General features: G+C 39.4%; 2 protein-coding genes across 2 annotated transcripts in view; both read right to left on the bottom strand.

The window, feature by feature from the left end:
• Positions 1 to 14,909, bottom strand: part of LOC126281183 (alpha-N-acetylgalactosaminidase-like) — a 72,391-nt gene extending 57,482 nt beyond the window's left edge. The window contains exon 1 of the mRNA XM_049979883.1: positions 14,812 to 14,909. The gene's annotated coding sequence lies outside the window, so the exon portion shown is untranslated. The remainder of the gene's footprint in view (positions 1 to 14,811) is intronic.
• On the bottom strand, positions 12,360 to 14,069 carry LOC126282447 (uncharacterized). Its single transcript, XM_049982103.1, has 3 exons — positions 13,775 to 14,069; positions 13,390 to 13,657; positions 12,360 to 12,411 (listed from the first exon to the last, which is right to left on the bottom strand). The coding sequence occupies exons 1-3, from the start codon at positions 14,067 to 14,069 to the stop codon at positions 12,360 to 12,362; spliced, it is 615 nt and encodes a 204-aa protein (XP_049838060.1).
• Positions 14,910 to 15,972: the final 1,063 nt, after the last annotated feature.

Genomic DNA, 15,972 nt, shown 5'->3' with positions numbered 1-15,972 from the left:
CAAACTTCTTTTATCCCAGGCAAACACTCTAGTGTGTGTATCTTAGCCATATTATCCTTTATTCCAATCAATAGATTTTAATGTCAGGTTGAATAATTTTTCCAATACCAAGTTCATACAGAAAGATTTAAATGATAATTTTTCCCACACACTGCTAGACAGTGGAACATACTACACTACATCAATAGATTAAGAAGCTCAAGCTGTTAACTAGAAATAAACCACAAATAATAAATGTTATACATTTTATCAAACTATCTGTAAAGGACATTAATATGATAATGAAGAAATAATTAGGGTGCTTTTATACGAAGCATGTCAGACAAAATAAAAGAGAATAAAATAACAGGAAAATATCCATTTCAGTTAGTGTAGGCAATAAAAATAGAGTTTGGTCAACATAATCATAGACCATGATAGGATCAGAGTGTTTAGAGAAAAACAAATTTAATTTTGTTATAAATATATTAAAGAAAGACTTTTATTAAATTCAAATGACTATGTTCATTAGCACAAATTAAGCTACCACATAAACAGTACTACATAATATTCTGACTTCATCAGGCTAATGGGGAATTCAGTCAGGCCATGAGATTCTACATCACCAAAACAATTTTAGCATCACTACAGGAAAAACAGGAAACAGAAAAAAAGCAGATGGAATACTTGTTGACGAATTATGCATGAATCACTATCATTTTGTTGATTGCATTGTACTGTTTGTTAGTGCAGATAAGCTTCAATAACTAATGGAAATGCATAATTGAAATAGTTTTAAAGAAGACCTAAAAATCATTTATAATAAGACTAAAATAGTGTATTCAGTAATAAAAATACAAAAAAATGAGTAGTACAAATTAACAACAAAGTAATAAAACAGCTCATGACATTTCTTATAAAGGCCAGTTGGGAACAATGATTGGATTGATAGCAAAAGAAATAGGAGTAAAATGGCCTAGAGTACTTTCAGTAAACTATGCAGAGTTTTAAAACTCAGCTTCTGGTGTGTTGCAATGGAAAATTAAGAAGCAGTGATTGCCAGTTTTCACTTGGGACATGCACTTACAATGCAAAAATTCTTCAAAAACTGATGGTTGCTCAGTAAGTAATGGAGAGGAACATGTCAGGCAGTACTAGGATAGACAGCAAAACACAGGAATAGAAAGGGGAACAAATTGAAAAGAGAGATGTAATTATGCTTGTAGTCAAAGTGGAATGGAGGGGTTGGACAATATCCAAGCAAACTGAAAGTCGAAGGGCCTAGGGAACACTTTCCTGGTTTTTTACAGATAAGACCTAAAAGATGGTCTGAGAACATTAAAATCTTGCAGGAAATACAAGGATGCTTATGGCTGGAGACTGTAAAGCATGGAGAAGTCTGGAGGAGGTTGCAGATGTCAAGTGGCTCATGGCGAAACACTGCTTCACTGAGTCATAGAAAGACAGAAAGTATGCTTTTGTATCTGAAAGGGCATGTCAATGTTGCAAATCCACCCTGTCAGCACAAATGTCACTGCTGTAGCCAACAGTGGTTGCTCGATCCAAAGGCTGGGGAGATGGCCCCCAGAAGAGAAAAACCTTGGCATGAGGGTCAATCTACAGAGGAACATAGAGACTGAAATGGAGAAAAACACAAAATGTGACCAGCACAAATGACTGAAACTAGCATGTGGGACCAAGAGCCTGGTGTGACATGAAAGCCAGGTCCGTGTTAGTTGATCTCAGCAAAAGAACTGGCTGGCCCGGCCTCTCACCACTGGCAAGTAAACATCTGGGTCAGCAGTATGCATTACTCTGCTGCCAGCTTATCTGCGTCAATATGTATGTCAACTGGCAGGGGTAGTAAATTCCTCTCCCATAAAAGGCCATTAGGATCAAAAATGTCTCAGTTTGTGCCATTATCTCCATTGCAAAACTGGAGAGGGCACGAGATTCTTCGGCAGTCAGTCTACCACAGTAGTGGGCAACGATGACTCAGTTGACTCCATTTTGAACGAAATTATCCACATTGGCTGTAAAATACTTTTTACTGAAAGTAATGACCAGTTTCATTCATTGAAGACATATCCTCAGGTGACAGAGATTCTTTTTAACAAACTGTAGGTGAAAGGCAACTGTCTTAGAGCAACTCTGTATCATTCACATCAAGATATAAACAAATTATGCACTTAAAGTGGTAGTTGACAGTTAAAATGGAGTGTATAACAGAACTGTGCCACCATGAAGGTTGTTAAGTGGCAGAAAACAAGGTAATAACATGTTCAGTTGACTCCACAGCCAGTAGATGTATCCCTGTGTTAATGCCTTCATAGAAGAAATAGCTCAGTGTGACATATGCAGCAGTTGGAGTATGCGAGGACAAAAAGCTGAAGGAATAATGACTTGATAGTTTTGCTTTTGTGTGGCAAGTATGAGGACCTCTTGGATAATGTTGAATTTACTGCATGGTAGGAAAGATGTATGTCACACTAAATCCATTCCTAAACGGGCACATTTGGGCCACCCCATCTAGACTGTTGATACGATATTCCAGAAAAACAGGAGGTAGTCATGGCAGTTGTGACCAGTCTTGCCATCAAGGGACAATCCAGCAATGTCTGCTGCAAGTATTGCCCAGTGTTGAAATGAGAGCCTCCTGTTGATGGAATCTGGATCAGGTCCCACTGGCAAAAGTGATAATGCATCTGCATCAGCAAGCTGAGCAGTGAACCAGTAAAGAATGTCGTACAAGTGCCCGCCTTTGCAGTTGATGTGCAGTCCTATCAGGTAGCTTAAAATGGGAGCCAAATAATGAAATCAGTGTTTTGTGTTGGTGATGAGTATGAACTTAGCACCATTCCAAGAGCACAAAACTTTTAATACCACAAATGTAAGCCAGTACCTTCTTTTCCACCTGTGAATAGTTACTTTGCTCCACTGAAAGCATCTTTGATGCATAAGTGATGGGCTGCTTGGTACCATCTGGGTTCTGATGTGATAGGACTGCACCAATGCCATACTTGGATACATCAAAGGCCGGGGTTAATTGCTTACCTGGCTTAAAAGAAGTCAAACGGAGAGCAGAGTATGAACACTGCTTGAGGAAGTGAAAAGTGCGCTGAAAATCCACAGACCACATTAATTTGACACCTGTTGGTGAAGCTGGTTAAGAGGCTGACAGATGCTTGTGAAACCTAGGGAATGAACTTAGCATAATAAGAAATCTTGTTCAAAAAGGAGTGGAGCTCCATCAAATTCTTGGGGCTGGCAGGTGGATGATGCATTTGATGTGCTTGTGTGTAGGAATAATGCCATATTTGCTAAACACATGTCCCAAAAAATGCACCTTTGCGACAAAAAGATACATTTTTCAATTGTGCCACAAAGACCACTGAGCAGAAGGCATTGGAAAGCTGCCTGCAGATTCCATAAATGCTCCTCTTGCCATGGAGCCTATGGCCCAGAGGTCATCAACTTAGGTGACACAGCAGGGATGTCCTTGATCAAATGCTCCAAATACCTTTGATAAATTACTGGGGCAGAAAAATTCTAAAGGATAAGAGAATAAACTGGGTTGCTGTATCTTCACTCCTGATATATGTGATTTCAAAGATCACACATCCATACAGTTCACAGGCTCACTTATAAAGGCCACATGTGTCGTCTCCCTGACACGTTCTGGTGAGCCGCCAAAGAAACAGTATTATTTAAGCAATCGCAAATGAGCGCTCAGCCTATTCTGTAATCTGTATTACTGTTGTCCATTCAATGTGTTCAGTGCTATGCACACCCTGTACTGTACTGCATCCTACATTGGCTCTATGAAGTACTACATTCCATAAATCACGTATGTTCTTGCTATAACAAACTTGGTGATGAGCAAGGGTTACGTTTTCTATGTGTGTTAGTGTCAGTGTTAAATCTCCCAACAAACATATTGATGGAAGAAATACCCCAACGTATCACAGTTCAAGAGCAAGCTTTTGTGGAACAACAGTAGGCTCTTATCACTGCTCTCAATTAAGTGGTATGCACGTGTTCACAGCAGATCACTCTTCCATCAGTACAACCATCATGCTTTTTGGCATATGATGAATCAGCTGAAGATTGGGACCCCTATGAGACATGGTCGTGGTATGCACGTGTTCACAGCAGATCACTCTTCCATCAGTACAACCATCATGCTTTTTGGCATATGATGAATCAGCTGAAGATTGGGACCCCTATGAGACATGGTTATGTCAATGTCTCCAGGGTTTTTGCATGGGCAATACAAACTTGTGTAGCACTTTCTTTCTTTCCTGGCTTTTACCGTGCATGTATCAGTTGTTGTGCCAATATTGTGAAAAGGAAAGTTGCTGCTCACCATATAGCAGAAATGCTGTGTCACAGATACACACAACAAAAAGACTGTCACAAATATAGCTTTTGGCCAGTAAGGCCTTTGTCAAAATTAGACGACAAACACACATATACACACACATGCAAACACAACTTGCACACACATAACTGCAGTCTCAGGCAACTGAGGCCAACTTGCACATCCGCAAGAACTGGCCAGCTTACCATTTGGTGAAATGTGCAACTTCTCTCAACCAATTACTGCGACATAACATAATGTCACTGAGATGTGTGTAGAATTTTACCATTATCAGAAATGTCCAAACCAATCTTACAAAGTGTGGGCTGCAGAATTACATGGGTTGAGCCATCATCATAAACTAGTCATTGGTACCCTTCATCAATCCTATGTTGATCACATGGTGCATGATGTTATTATTCATCTACCCCAGATAGGGAAGTGTGTGAAGAAGCACTTAGGTATGAGACTCTCACACTTACATATGTGGTTAATAGAGCAAAGTCCTTTGAAGCATCATGAGTCACAGGTGATCAGATCGCTGCATGGGGAAAGGTACTGGAAGTTACTCAGTCATGCCAGTTGGGCACACAGCAAATGTACAGGCAAGTTGGAAGCCATGCATCAGAATAACCTTTGACTCAGTGTCATTAGGGGCAGCGTCGGTTACGGCCACAGCAGCAACAGGATGTATCACAGCAGTGACCAGTTGCTGCCTTTCTGTCTTGCCTGTACAGCTTTATCCAACATAAGTGTGCTGAATTCCCTAATAATTGGGCTGTTTGCAACAAGTGTTGAAAGAAAGGCCATATTGCATTGGTGTGTAACTTCTCTTCAAATGTGGTGGGCACAATAGTACTGATGGACATAAACTGAATCTCTACAGTGACTGTCCCCATGAATAAATTGTTTATTGGCTTGCACATGTTTAAAAAATCGTCAAAATGGCTCTGAGCACTATGGGACTCAACATCTATGGTCATCAGTCCCCTAGAACTTAGAACTACTTAAACCTAACTAACCTAAGGACAGCACACAACACCCGGTCATCACGAGGCAGAGAAAATCCCTGACCCCGCCAAGAATTGAACCCGGGAACCTGGGCTAGGGAAGTGAGAATGCTACCACATGACCACGAGCTGCGGACATATGTTTAATAAATTGCTAAAACACAGGAGGTGAGGTGATTTTAGCAAATGCACAAATGTACGTGGACTTGGTATCCCCTCCCCTCACACAGATTTTACAGAAGTTGATTAGCTACAGTAAACAGCAGATTCTGATCCTAGGTCAGTTCTCCACTCCCATCTCTTACAAATCTGTTGTTTGCCTTTTCACCTTCCTTGCTGTGTATCTTTCTCATACCGCAGACCTGTTCAGGTTAGATACATTTAATGCTTTTGGTTTCTCCATTGCCGACGAGGTAAATTTACTGGCAGATCAAGTTCTGTATCAGCAATTGGAGTCCCTCTGCTCTGAATTTTCATCAATATTTTCCCCTGGGCTCAGTTGTACTATTGGTTTTCAGGCCCACATTACCATGAAAGAGTCTACCCGCCCTCCTTTTTTCTGTGTGCGGCAGGTGGTTGTCATGTTATATGACTCTGTCAGGGCTGAATTGAACCATTCAATGTCACATAATGTCATTTGGCCTATTTCTGCCCATGATTGGCTACACAACTGGTCTTCGTTAAGAAGTCGATGGGTAAGCTTCACCTCATTGCTGACTTCAGTGTCACGATCAATGCACAGTCTATGATAGATATATATCCTTCGCCCCACTCTGACGAGCTGCTCATAAAATTATCAGGTGGCCACTTTCCACTGAAGACTACCTTACCAATTGTTTTACATTTTGTAGTCTCAAGTACAATGTTGCCTTTTCAGTTTTCTTACACAGTGATCAAGCTGTTGTCTCATCCTGTCGATGCAATTATGGCTTTGCAGTGGCTGGTAAAGTTACATACTACGATAAGTTTTTAATGGGCGCATCCACTGTTGTTCAGCCCCTGCATGCACTTTTGCATAAAAATGTGCCTTTTTTCTGGTCTCCAGCTTGCGGCTGGGCATTCAATTTGCTTAATTCTAAGCTTCAGTCTGTTCCATGTCTGGTCACTTTTCAGCCAGGTCAGCATCTTGTGTTGGCTGCAGATGTATCTCAGCATGATCTTGGCCCACAAATATGTGGACAGGTCTGACTGACCCACTGCTAAAACTTCTAAGCCTTTAACTCCCACTCAGCAGAGGTATTCTCAGATTGAAAAGGAGACTTTAGTGATGGTGTTCACCATCAAGAAATTTTACATCTTCTTGTATGGTTCTAAATTCCATTTAATCATAGATCACAAGCTATTGGTTGCTCTTTTTAATCCTTCAGCTTCTGTAACAGACAAGGCTCTCTACCTGCCCTGTTATCATTTCATATCATTACAAGCCAACTGCACAACACGCCAACACTGATGCCTTATCTCACCCTGCAATTGGGCCGGACCCGTAGCTTGATCAGGATAAGTAGATTTGTTTATATGTAGATACTGAGAACCAGAACATGGTCAATGGTTTTCCCATTACTAGTGTTACAATAGTGCCAACCATCACCATGGATCCTGCACTCAGTTGGGTCCTCTCTTTTGTGCTGCACAGGTGGCGAAAAAAACCCCGGACTGTGCCTCATATCCTTTGCATATTTACTTCTTCCTTCAGCATCACCTTTCTGGGTTTGATGGGGTTCTTCTGTTAGCTATGGAGGATGCTGCTCCCCAGGCTGTGATGCCCTTTTTCTTACACTATAATGAACTGTGGCTTCTGCATGTCGGTCACTGGGAGACCTCTCACACCAAGACTTTGGCCCACTGACTTGTGTGTTGGCCGGGCATGGATGGGGACATTACACGGCTCATTGATGCTTGCACTCACTGTGTTCAGCAGCAGGTGGCCCCATGGGCATCTTTCTAACCCAGCCAAAGCAAATGTAACAGCGCCCTTGGAAGCGTAAACTAGCCGATTTTGTTGGGCCCTTCCTACAACAGTGTTAGCTCATTGTAATGGATGCCTATTCCAAGTTCACCCTATATAGCGTGTTGTTGGTTCACATCCATGTGAAACTATCGTTCCACTATTGTTATTTTGTAATAAAACCTGGCATAGTTCAAATAAAGTAGTCACTTTTATATATACACTCCTGGAAATGGAAAAAAGAACACATTGACACCGGTGTGTCAGACCCACTATACTTGCTCCGGACACTGCGAGAGGGCTGTACAAGCAATGATCACACGCACGGCACAGCGGACACACCAGGAACCGCGGTGTTGGCCGTCGAATGGCGCTAGCTGCGCAGCATTTGTGTACCGCCGCCGTCAGTGTCAGCCAGTTTGCCGTGGCATACGGAGCTCCATCACAGTCTTTAACACTGGTAACATGCCGTGACAGCGTGGACGTGAACCGTATGTGCAGTTGACGGACTTTGAGCGAGGGCGTATAGTGGGCATGCGGGAGGCCGAGTGGACGTACCGCCGAATTGGTCAACACGTGGGGCGTGAGGTCTCCACAGTACATCGATGTTGTCGCCAGTGGTCGGCGGTAGGTGCACATGCCCGTCGACCTGGGACCGGACCGCAGCGACGCACGGATGCACGCCAAGACCGTAGGATACTACGCAGTGCCGTAGGGGACCGCACCGCCACTTCCCAGCAAATTAGGGACACTGTTGCTCCTGGGGTATCGGTGAGGACCATTCGCAACCGTCTCCATGAAGCTGGGCTATGGTCCCGCACACTGTTAGGCCATCAATTTCAGAAATTGGGCATCCATACAGTTCACAGGCTTGCTTGTAGAGGCCACCTGGGTCAGCTCCCTGGAGCACTCTGGTGAGCTGCCAAAGAAACAGTATTATTCAAGTGAGCACAAACAGGTGCTCAGCCTATTTCGTAATCTGTATAACTGTTGTCCATTCAATGAGTTCAGTGCCACACAGCCTGTATTCCATCACTGCATCCTACATTGGTTCTCTAAAGTACAATATTCCATAATTCATGTTTGTACTATAACAGGGGTATTGAGCTATAACAGGGGTATTGAGCTCTAAGATGTGCTGAGAAGTGGAGCCCAATGGCAATTGCAGGTATGTGTTATGCAAATCGTTGTGGGGGAAAATACTGGCCTCTGACAACTTCACCATCTTCTCCAGACGTAGAGTGGCATATGAGTCTGCAACAGATTGTACATTGACTGTTTAAAATTGCCACAAAGGCACACAGCACCACCTGGATTTTGGACCAGCACCAAAGGGGTGGGTAGCTCACTGACTAGATGGATTAGGAAAAATGACACCAAGTTCCGGCCAATGCTACAATTTGTCCTTCACTTTGTCACATGTGATGAAGGGAATGGGGCAGGTGTGACAAAATTTAGGTATTGCTGATGACTGAAGGGAGACATGGGCCTCAAAATTTTCTGACCAACACCAGGTATTTTCAAATAGCTGACCATACAACCATAATAAAGAGACCAAACCTTGGAAGGGGACCAGTTGGGAAACTAAATGGATTCTGTCAATGATCTGGAATCCTAATAGGAATCCAGACCAAAAATATTTTGTGCCGACAGTGAATTCATCACTAACAACAAAAGTGTCCATTCCACACTCTTATAATATACAGAGATGAAGAATTAACCCAACAGTGGAATATGCTGTTTACTATAAGATACAGCACAATATAGTGGTTACTTCAATGCAGAGCAGTCCAAGAGTCTTTATGTGTCTAATTTAATTAGGATGACTGTTGCCCCATATCTATCTGAAACTCAAATCATTCAGAACCAACATAAGCATAATATGCTGGGACAATGCTTATGGAATATGTACTCTGCTCACACAACCATGTAGATTCAAATGCACCCACCTGCAGCACCAGTGACAGTACTCACACAAGAAAGGGAGTGGTAGTTCAAAAGCTAGTTGTATTTCTGTGCTGCTACACGTGGACGTACGGATGGACACACACACACACACACACACACACACACACACACACACACACACACACAGGTGCACGCGTGCACGCTAATGCAACTCACACACAGAGACTGTTGTCATGTGCGTGCATGTGTTTGTGTGTGTGTTTTTCTGCTTCCATTGAAGGCCTTGTTGGCCGATAGCTTACTTGCTGACAGCCTTGAACCAACTTATGACGTAGATGCAGGTGAACGTAGGAATGTTGTATATGTAAATAAGTCATCAGCTAGAATCTAGTGTATTACAAAGGGCTTAGGAAAACTATTTCACATTTTTGCATACTCCCAGATTTACATGAGCTGAATCAGAGAAATCAACTCTTCATCCTTCAAAAATAAAGAGAACTTACACACTGCAAAAAGCAACTAACGTATTAAATATGTAAATGTTAGAAGGTAGAATACAGGCTGTTGGACAATTGTCTCTACCTACACTGCTCTAAATGCTCTCATATAGGATACATTCATTGAACTAAATTTTTTATTAAAAATAAATGTTCTTGTTAACGAAATGTCATTTCATGCTAAACGTAAGAGCATAATGACAGTGTTAACAGCTGTATGCAGTATACACAGTCAACTTATTTGACATTGTTATGTAATTTCATACATATGTAAATGAAATAAATAATTTACTAGCAATGATTTGGTAGCCACCCAAATCACATAATACATATTTTGTCTTTAAAAAATAACTTTATCCTTTATTCAAGCTGTTGACCAGGAACTGAAAGGCACATTTGCAGTCATCATCTGAAAGAATGGTGAACAGATGCAATTACAGTGGATGATATGGTAGAGCATGCACTGGTGATTTGGCTACACATATTGACTGGTGTAGTTGGGACTTTATCATAGACTGTATCTTTGAGTGTTCCTCAAAGAAAGAAATCAAGAGGAGTCAAATTAGGAGACCTTGTAGGTCAACTGACAACAGAATTTTGTCTTATCCAGTGTCCAGGAAAATTGTCATCCATAATTGTGTTGCAACACGGGATGAGTAAGCTGGATAACCATTGTGTTGCAGCCACATACACTGTCAAATATCCAGTGTTACCTTTTCTAGAAGAAATGGTAGAATAGTTGTCAGAAGGTGCACATATGAATGTCCATTTAGAATGCCTGAGATGAAGTAAGGTCCCACAGCGTAATTTCCTATGATGCCGCCCAATGCTTTTATGCTCCACAGTCATTGATGTTGCACCTGTGCCCGTGTGGATTTTCAGCTGCTCAGTAGTGCATGTTATGCACATTTACATTAGCATGGTTAGTAACAGTTGCTTCATCACTAAAGAGCACACATTGAAAAAATGAAGTGTCATCTCTCAGTTGTTGGAGGGTAAACCGATAAAATTCTGATGATGTTTGAAATTACCGCTGGCAAGTGCCTGATGTAGTAACAGGTGATAGGCATTGAAATGCTGTCAATGGAGACAAGAATTACATTTATGTGGCTGATTCCATGTTTCTTGGCAATATGTCTCCTACCACTGTGTGGATTCTTTATCATCATAACCAGAACAACTTTTTTGTGTTCTCTGTCCATTGCAGTCTTCTTTCTTATACTCTTTTTCACATTAAAGAAGCCAGTCTACACTAGACTCTTAATAATTCATGCAATGGCCTGCTGTGTCAGACTTGGAGATATGGATGGCTAGCCCCATATCACTGTACTATTTCAATGAGATTTCTTCTACATTCACCATATAAAAGCAGTATAGTCAACTTCTTCTCATTGATGTACTTGTCTGCATGCAACAAATTCTGAAGCAGAAATGAGCAGCCTGCAGTGCAGATGAGTAAACAGGCAAATGTGCTGGCATTCTGACTCAATGTATTCACATTCTGACACAGCGCAGCATGAGAGCTCTGCTTGGAAGTGTTTGCACCACTAATGCTAATTCCAGCAACCGTGCTCTGAAATTCTAGGACATTTCTAGAATTTGTTGATATTTTATCATAACCATGACATTTTTTCTTCTTTTTTCTTTTAAAGATTTTATGGTGGACATTGCTTACACTAGTGTAATAAGAGCCATATTAATATTACTAAAATTATTTTTGATGGCTGGCCTAAGGTATTCCATGGCAACATAATATGAACCTGACAGCCCCTTCTTTTGAATACAGTTGTGAAATGTTTATTAAATAGTTTTGCATTACTGCACACTCTGTTAGAAATGTAGTATTTACCCTTAATGCTATCTTCTCATCTTTGCTTTTAGTTCTATCAATTTTCTTCTTCACTATATCCCATATTGTCTTTATTTTGTTACCTGATGTGCCTATCTTTCTCTTGTAATGCATTTGCTTTGATGTCTGTATTACTATTGTCAACATTTTGCAGTATGTCTTGCAATGAGCTATAACATTAACAACAGAGCTGTTTCTAACTGACAGATACAGTTTCCTTTTGTCTTAACAAGGTACCTTTATTCCTTTAATAATCTGTGGCTTCTTTGTAGAGTTTGGCCTAATCTGGTCTACTTTTGGGGGAAAACAACTTTCAGACAAGGTGAGAACTTTATCAGTAAAGCATTGTATTTTTCATTGATGCCATGAGTACTGTATATACCAGTATCACTCCAGTTCATGTCTTTGAGGAGTTTCCTAAGATAATCAATTTTTGTCTTACTGATCAACCTCTTGAACCCAGTAAATTTTGTATTCTGAGCAGTATGAACTTTTAACAAAAGGAACTGGTATTTCATGGTATGAGAGGCCATTGACAATTGGTTTTGTAATATAATTTTGTTTGTTAGACATTTTTATAAAGATATTATCACTGAGTGATTTTGAAGAATTTGCTATCCTAGAAGGGAAATAATAATAATAATAATAATAATAATAATAATAATAGCTTTATTCAACATCAAATGGTACACTGCACATGTACAAAGAAACAGTAATGATTAAAGTTATTTGTACAATATGCAAGACACATTCTTCTGAATACGTCATTAATTTACAACAAAATTACAATAAGATGTTTACTGATTTCTATTCACATAATTTCACAAAGCATTTGTTGTTCTTCATATAAGTATGGTACTCTTCTAATGAGTAGAAAGGGTGTTTTACTAAAAATTTCTTAAGTTGATGTTTCAGTTTAATTGTAGGACAAGCCATGACTGCACTAGGCAGTGCATTAGCTAATTTTATACCTGCGTACTGAGGCCCCCTTTCATAAGGCGCTGTTCTGTGGCTGCCAATGTAAAATATTTCTTTATTTCTAGTATTGTACTGGTGGAAATCTGAATAAGTGTTTGGGTGCAGTCTTTTCACAAGCAATATGGCTTTTAGAATGTATGTGTTTATAACAGTTAACACCTCTGTTTTTGGAAACAAGTTGCAACAAGATTCCCTATATTTTCCTCCACAGATTATTCTCACACCCCTTTTTTTGAAGAATGAGTAGCTTATCTAGATTAGCTTTGGTTGTTGCCCCCCAAATTTAAATACCGTAGTTCAAGTGAGAGGAGAAAAGAGCATGGTATGCAGTCTTTAGGACTACGGTGTCTCTACAGAACTTGTTAATAGTACTGATTGCAAATATAATTTTTGACAACTTAGTTGCTAGGGAGTCAATATGTGTGTCCCATTTCAGGTTGCTTTGGATTGTTATGCCAAGGAATTTTACACTAGACTCTTTCTTTACCAGTTTGTTGCCCATGTATAATTTAATTTCAGTATTCAAACTACTTTTGTTAAACTCCATCAAACATGTTTTACTGGTGCTTACATTTAAATGGCTTTCATTAAAAGACTGAACAATTTCTTTTGTCACATTATTGCACTCAGCCTTTAGTTCATTACATGATTCCTTTTTACATACAATGGACGTGTCATCGGCATACAGAACAATTTTGGAATTTATAGTACAGTATTTAATATCATTTACATAGATCAAGAACAGAAGGGGGCCCAACACCGAGCCCTGGGGCACACCATATTTTATGCAAGTGATCTCAGGTTTGTAGACACCACTTTCCGTTTTAAGTAGAACAAATTGTTTTCTATTGCTCATATAACACTTTATTAGGTCATAAGCAGCGCCTCTAATGCCCATTTTCCATAGCTTGTCCAATAGGATGTCAACATTCACACAATCAAAGGCTTTTTCCAGGTCTAGGTATACACCTGCCACATGTTCCTTGCTTTCGATACCCCCTATCACTTCTTCAATTAGTTGAGCAGCTGCAGTGCTAGTTGATTTACCTTTTAGGAATCCATTTAGATTTTCGAACATCAGGTTGTGTTTGTTAAGAAAGTTTATAATCCTGTTGTATATAACTTTCTCAACTATTTTGGAAAAGACAGGAAGGATTGAGACTGGTCTGTAGTTTTCTCTTTTGTTGTTGTCACCTTTCTTAAAAATGGGTGTTACCTGTGCTATTTTGAGTCTGTCTGGAAAGGTGCCTGATTCTATTATATTGTTGACTGCTGCAGACAGATGTACAGAGACATTTTGGCTACAGGCTTTTAAAACGTTAGTATTTAGGCCATCATGCCCAGCTGAAATAGAGGGTTTTAGAGAGCTAATGATGCCCATTATTTCTGCACAGTTTGTGGGGACTAGATATATACTATGGTCACATGTATTACCTTTAAAACTGTAGTGCATGCTTTTATGTTTGCCATTTATGGCTTCCCCTATGGAAGAAAAATATTCATTAAAAATATTTGCAATTTCCAGTTGGTCTTTTATGAGCATACCATTGTGGTTAATAGTAAAGTCCATACAAGATTTGTCATTGCAGTGCACAATAGGAATAAGTTGAATTATAATGTTCCTGACTGCAATAAATTATTACTGGAAGAATTTTAGGATAAAGACATTATCAATGGCTGTTATGAACAGTCAACTATCATAGTTGAGAAGGAATTAAGTTGAATGATAATGTTACTGTCTGCAGAGTTTTGAGTAAATATACCACCAGAAACCACTATTTCAAAATTTACAAATGTCTATGTTTTTAAATTTATGACACTTTCTGAAGAATGTGACAACTCCTCCTCTACCCATTTCTTATCTAGAAAAGTAAGATGCTAACTGTAATCTTGTAACACTTTATACATCTAGATTAGTGGTCATATGATGATCATAGAGGCAGATTATGTCGACTGGGTTTGATGACTCTAATTAATCAATGGAAATAAGTACTTCATTAATTTTACTTTGCACTCCTTTAACATTTTGCCATTTTGCTTGAATAAAGATAGCTAGTAGTTAATATTTAACTGGGTGGAAAAAAAAGTTTTGGTGACTGGTGAAAATTTTGAACCTACAGCTGGTTGTACTGATGCAGAATGCCACAATTATTTTGTTTAGTTTCTTTCTCATAGTGAATATCTGTTTCAAACTTAACCTCTCTTAAAACTTTACTTCTTACTGTCCTCCATATAGAGATTTAATATATTTCTACATTCAACATTTGTGAATATGCAGCACTCACCACTGAGTAGACAGAAAGCAGTATCTCCTAGAATGAAACGTGCACTGGCTGGTCACTAGAAAAGAAGCTGCTTGTTGTTATTAGTTGGCACAGGTGTAGTGGAGCATTAAAAGTATGGAAAAACAGTGCTCATCATATTGAAGTGGTATGTTGTCCTAATGATCTTTGTGCTGCACAGAAATGGCTGTATGATAGCTTTTCAAATGCAGAATGTTTTTTGTATGCAAATTATGCAGGACCTCTCATTACAGATGGAGATTGTTCTCCCCAGGTAATTGCAGGAAGAGACTTTCCTGGTTGTGCTCAAACAGTGTTGGTAGACAAAGTTAAAATGCCTGTTACCATTGACTCATTTTACAAACACATCATTAATATTTGTGGCACTACCTGTAGAATTGTGAATACAACACTACTTAATTAGCTATCTAATAAAAATTTTTTGTAGTTGAAAAAATATACATTACACATATAGCTCAATAAAATTTAAGACAAGAGTAGAATTTTGATCATAAGAAATCAGTTTTTTTGTGGATTACTGCAAAACAAGCTTTACAAAGTTGCAACAAGAGGCATTTTCTATACAATGATATGAAAATAAATCACTATGTGGGGTGAAAATAGTGGTAGTATGCTATTTGACATATAGTATTCATCATGTCCCAGGCAACTAGTGAATAGTCCCAAGTAATAGTATTTTTAACTTAAGTCCAAGGGTCAGGAATGTGATCTGTGATGTGAATTCTTCGGGGGCTGATCTTGGGAAAGAAGATCTTATAACAAAAGTAGTGGGTGCCAGTAACAGCTTTGAATTCGAATCCCAGAAAACTCCACATTAGATACCAAGAAAAGCATGACAGTAAATAAAGATCTTCAGTTACAATCTGGTTAAAGAAGACTGGAATGAAATTCAAAGTGACAAAGGAAGTGTCCACAGTTTTGGCTTATGCATAACCAAATATTCTGAACATATTAAGGAGGCATTCCCTATTAAAAATTGATACATAACAAATGAAGAAAGACTACAAGCAATTAATAAAATACATAAAGAAAATTGATGTTGAATAGGACAATATAAATTCGGGCAACAGCGGAAAAACAGTGGGAATGATCATAAATCCAGTAAAAATACAAAAATAAAAGCCCCTAAGAAATAAGATGGAA

Source organism: Schistocerca gregaria, chromosome 7, assembly GCF_023897955.1.
Source record: "Schistocerca gregaria isolate iqSchGreg1 chromosome 7, iqSchGreg1.2, whole genome shotgun sequence".
NCBI lineage: Eukaryota > Metazoa > Arthropoda > Insecta > Orthoptera > Acrididae > Schistocerca > Schistocerca gregaria.
Note: the sequence above shows the minus strand (reverse complement) of the source record. Positions and strands in the feature narration are given on the sequence as shown.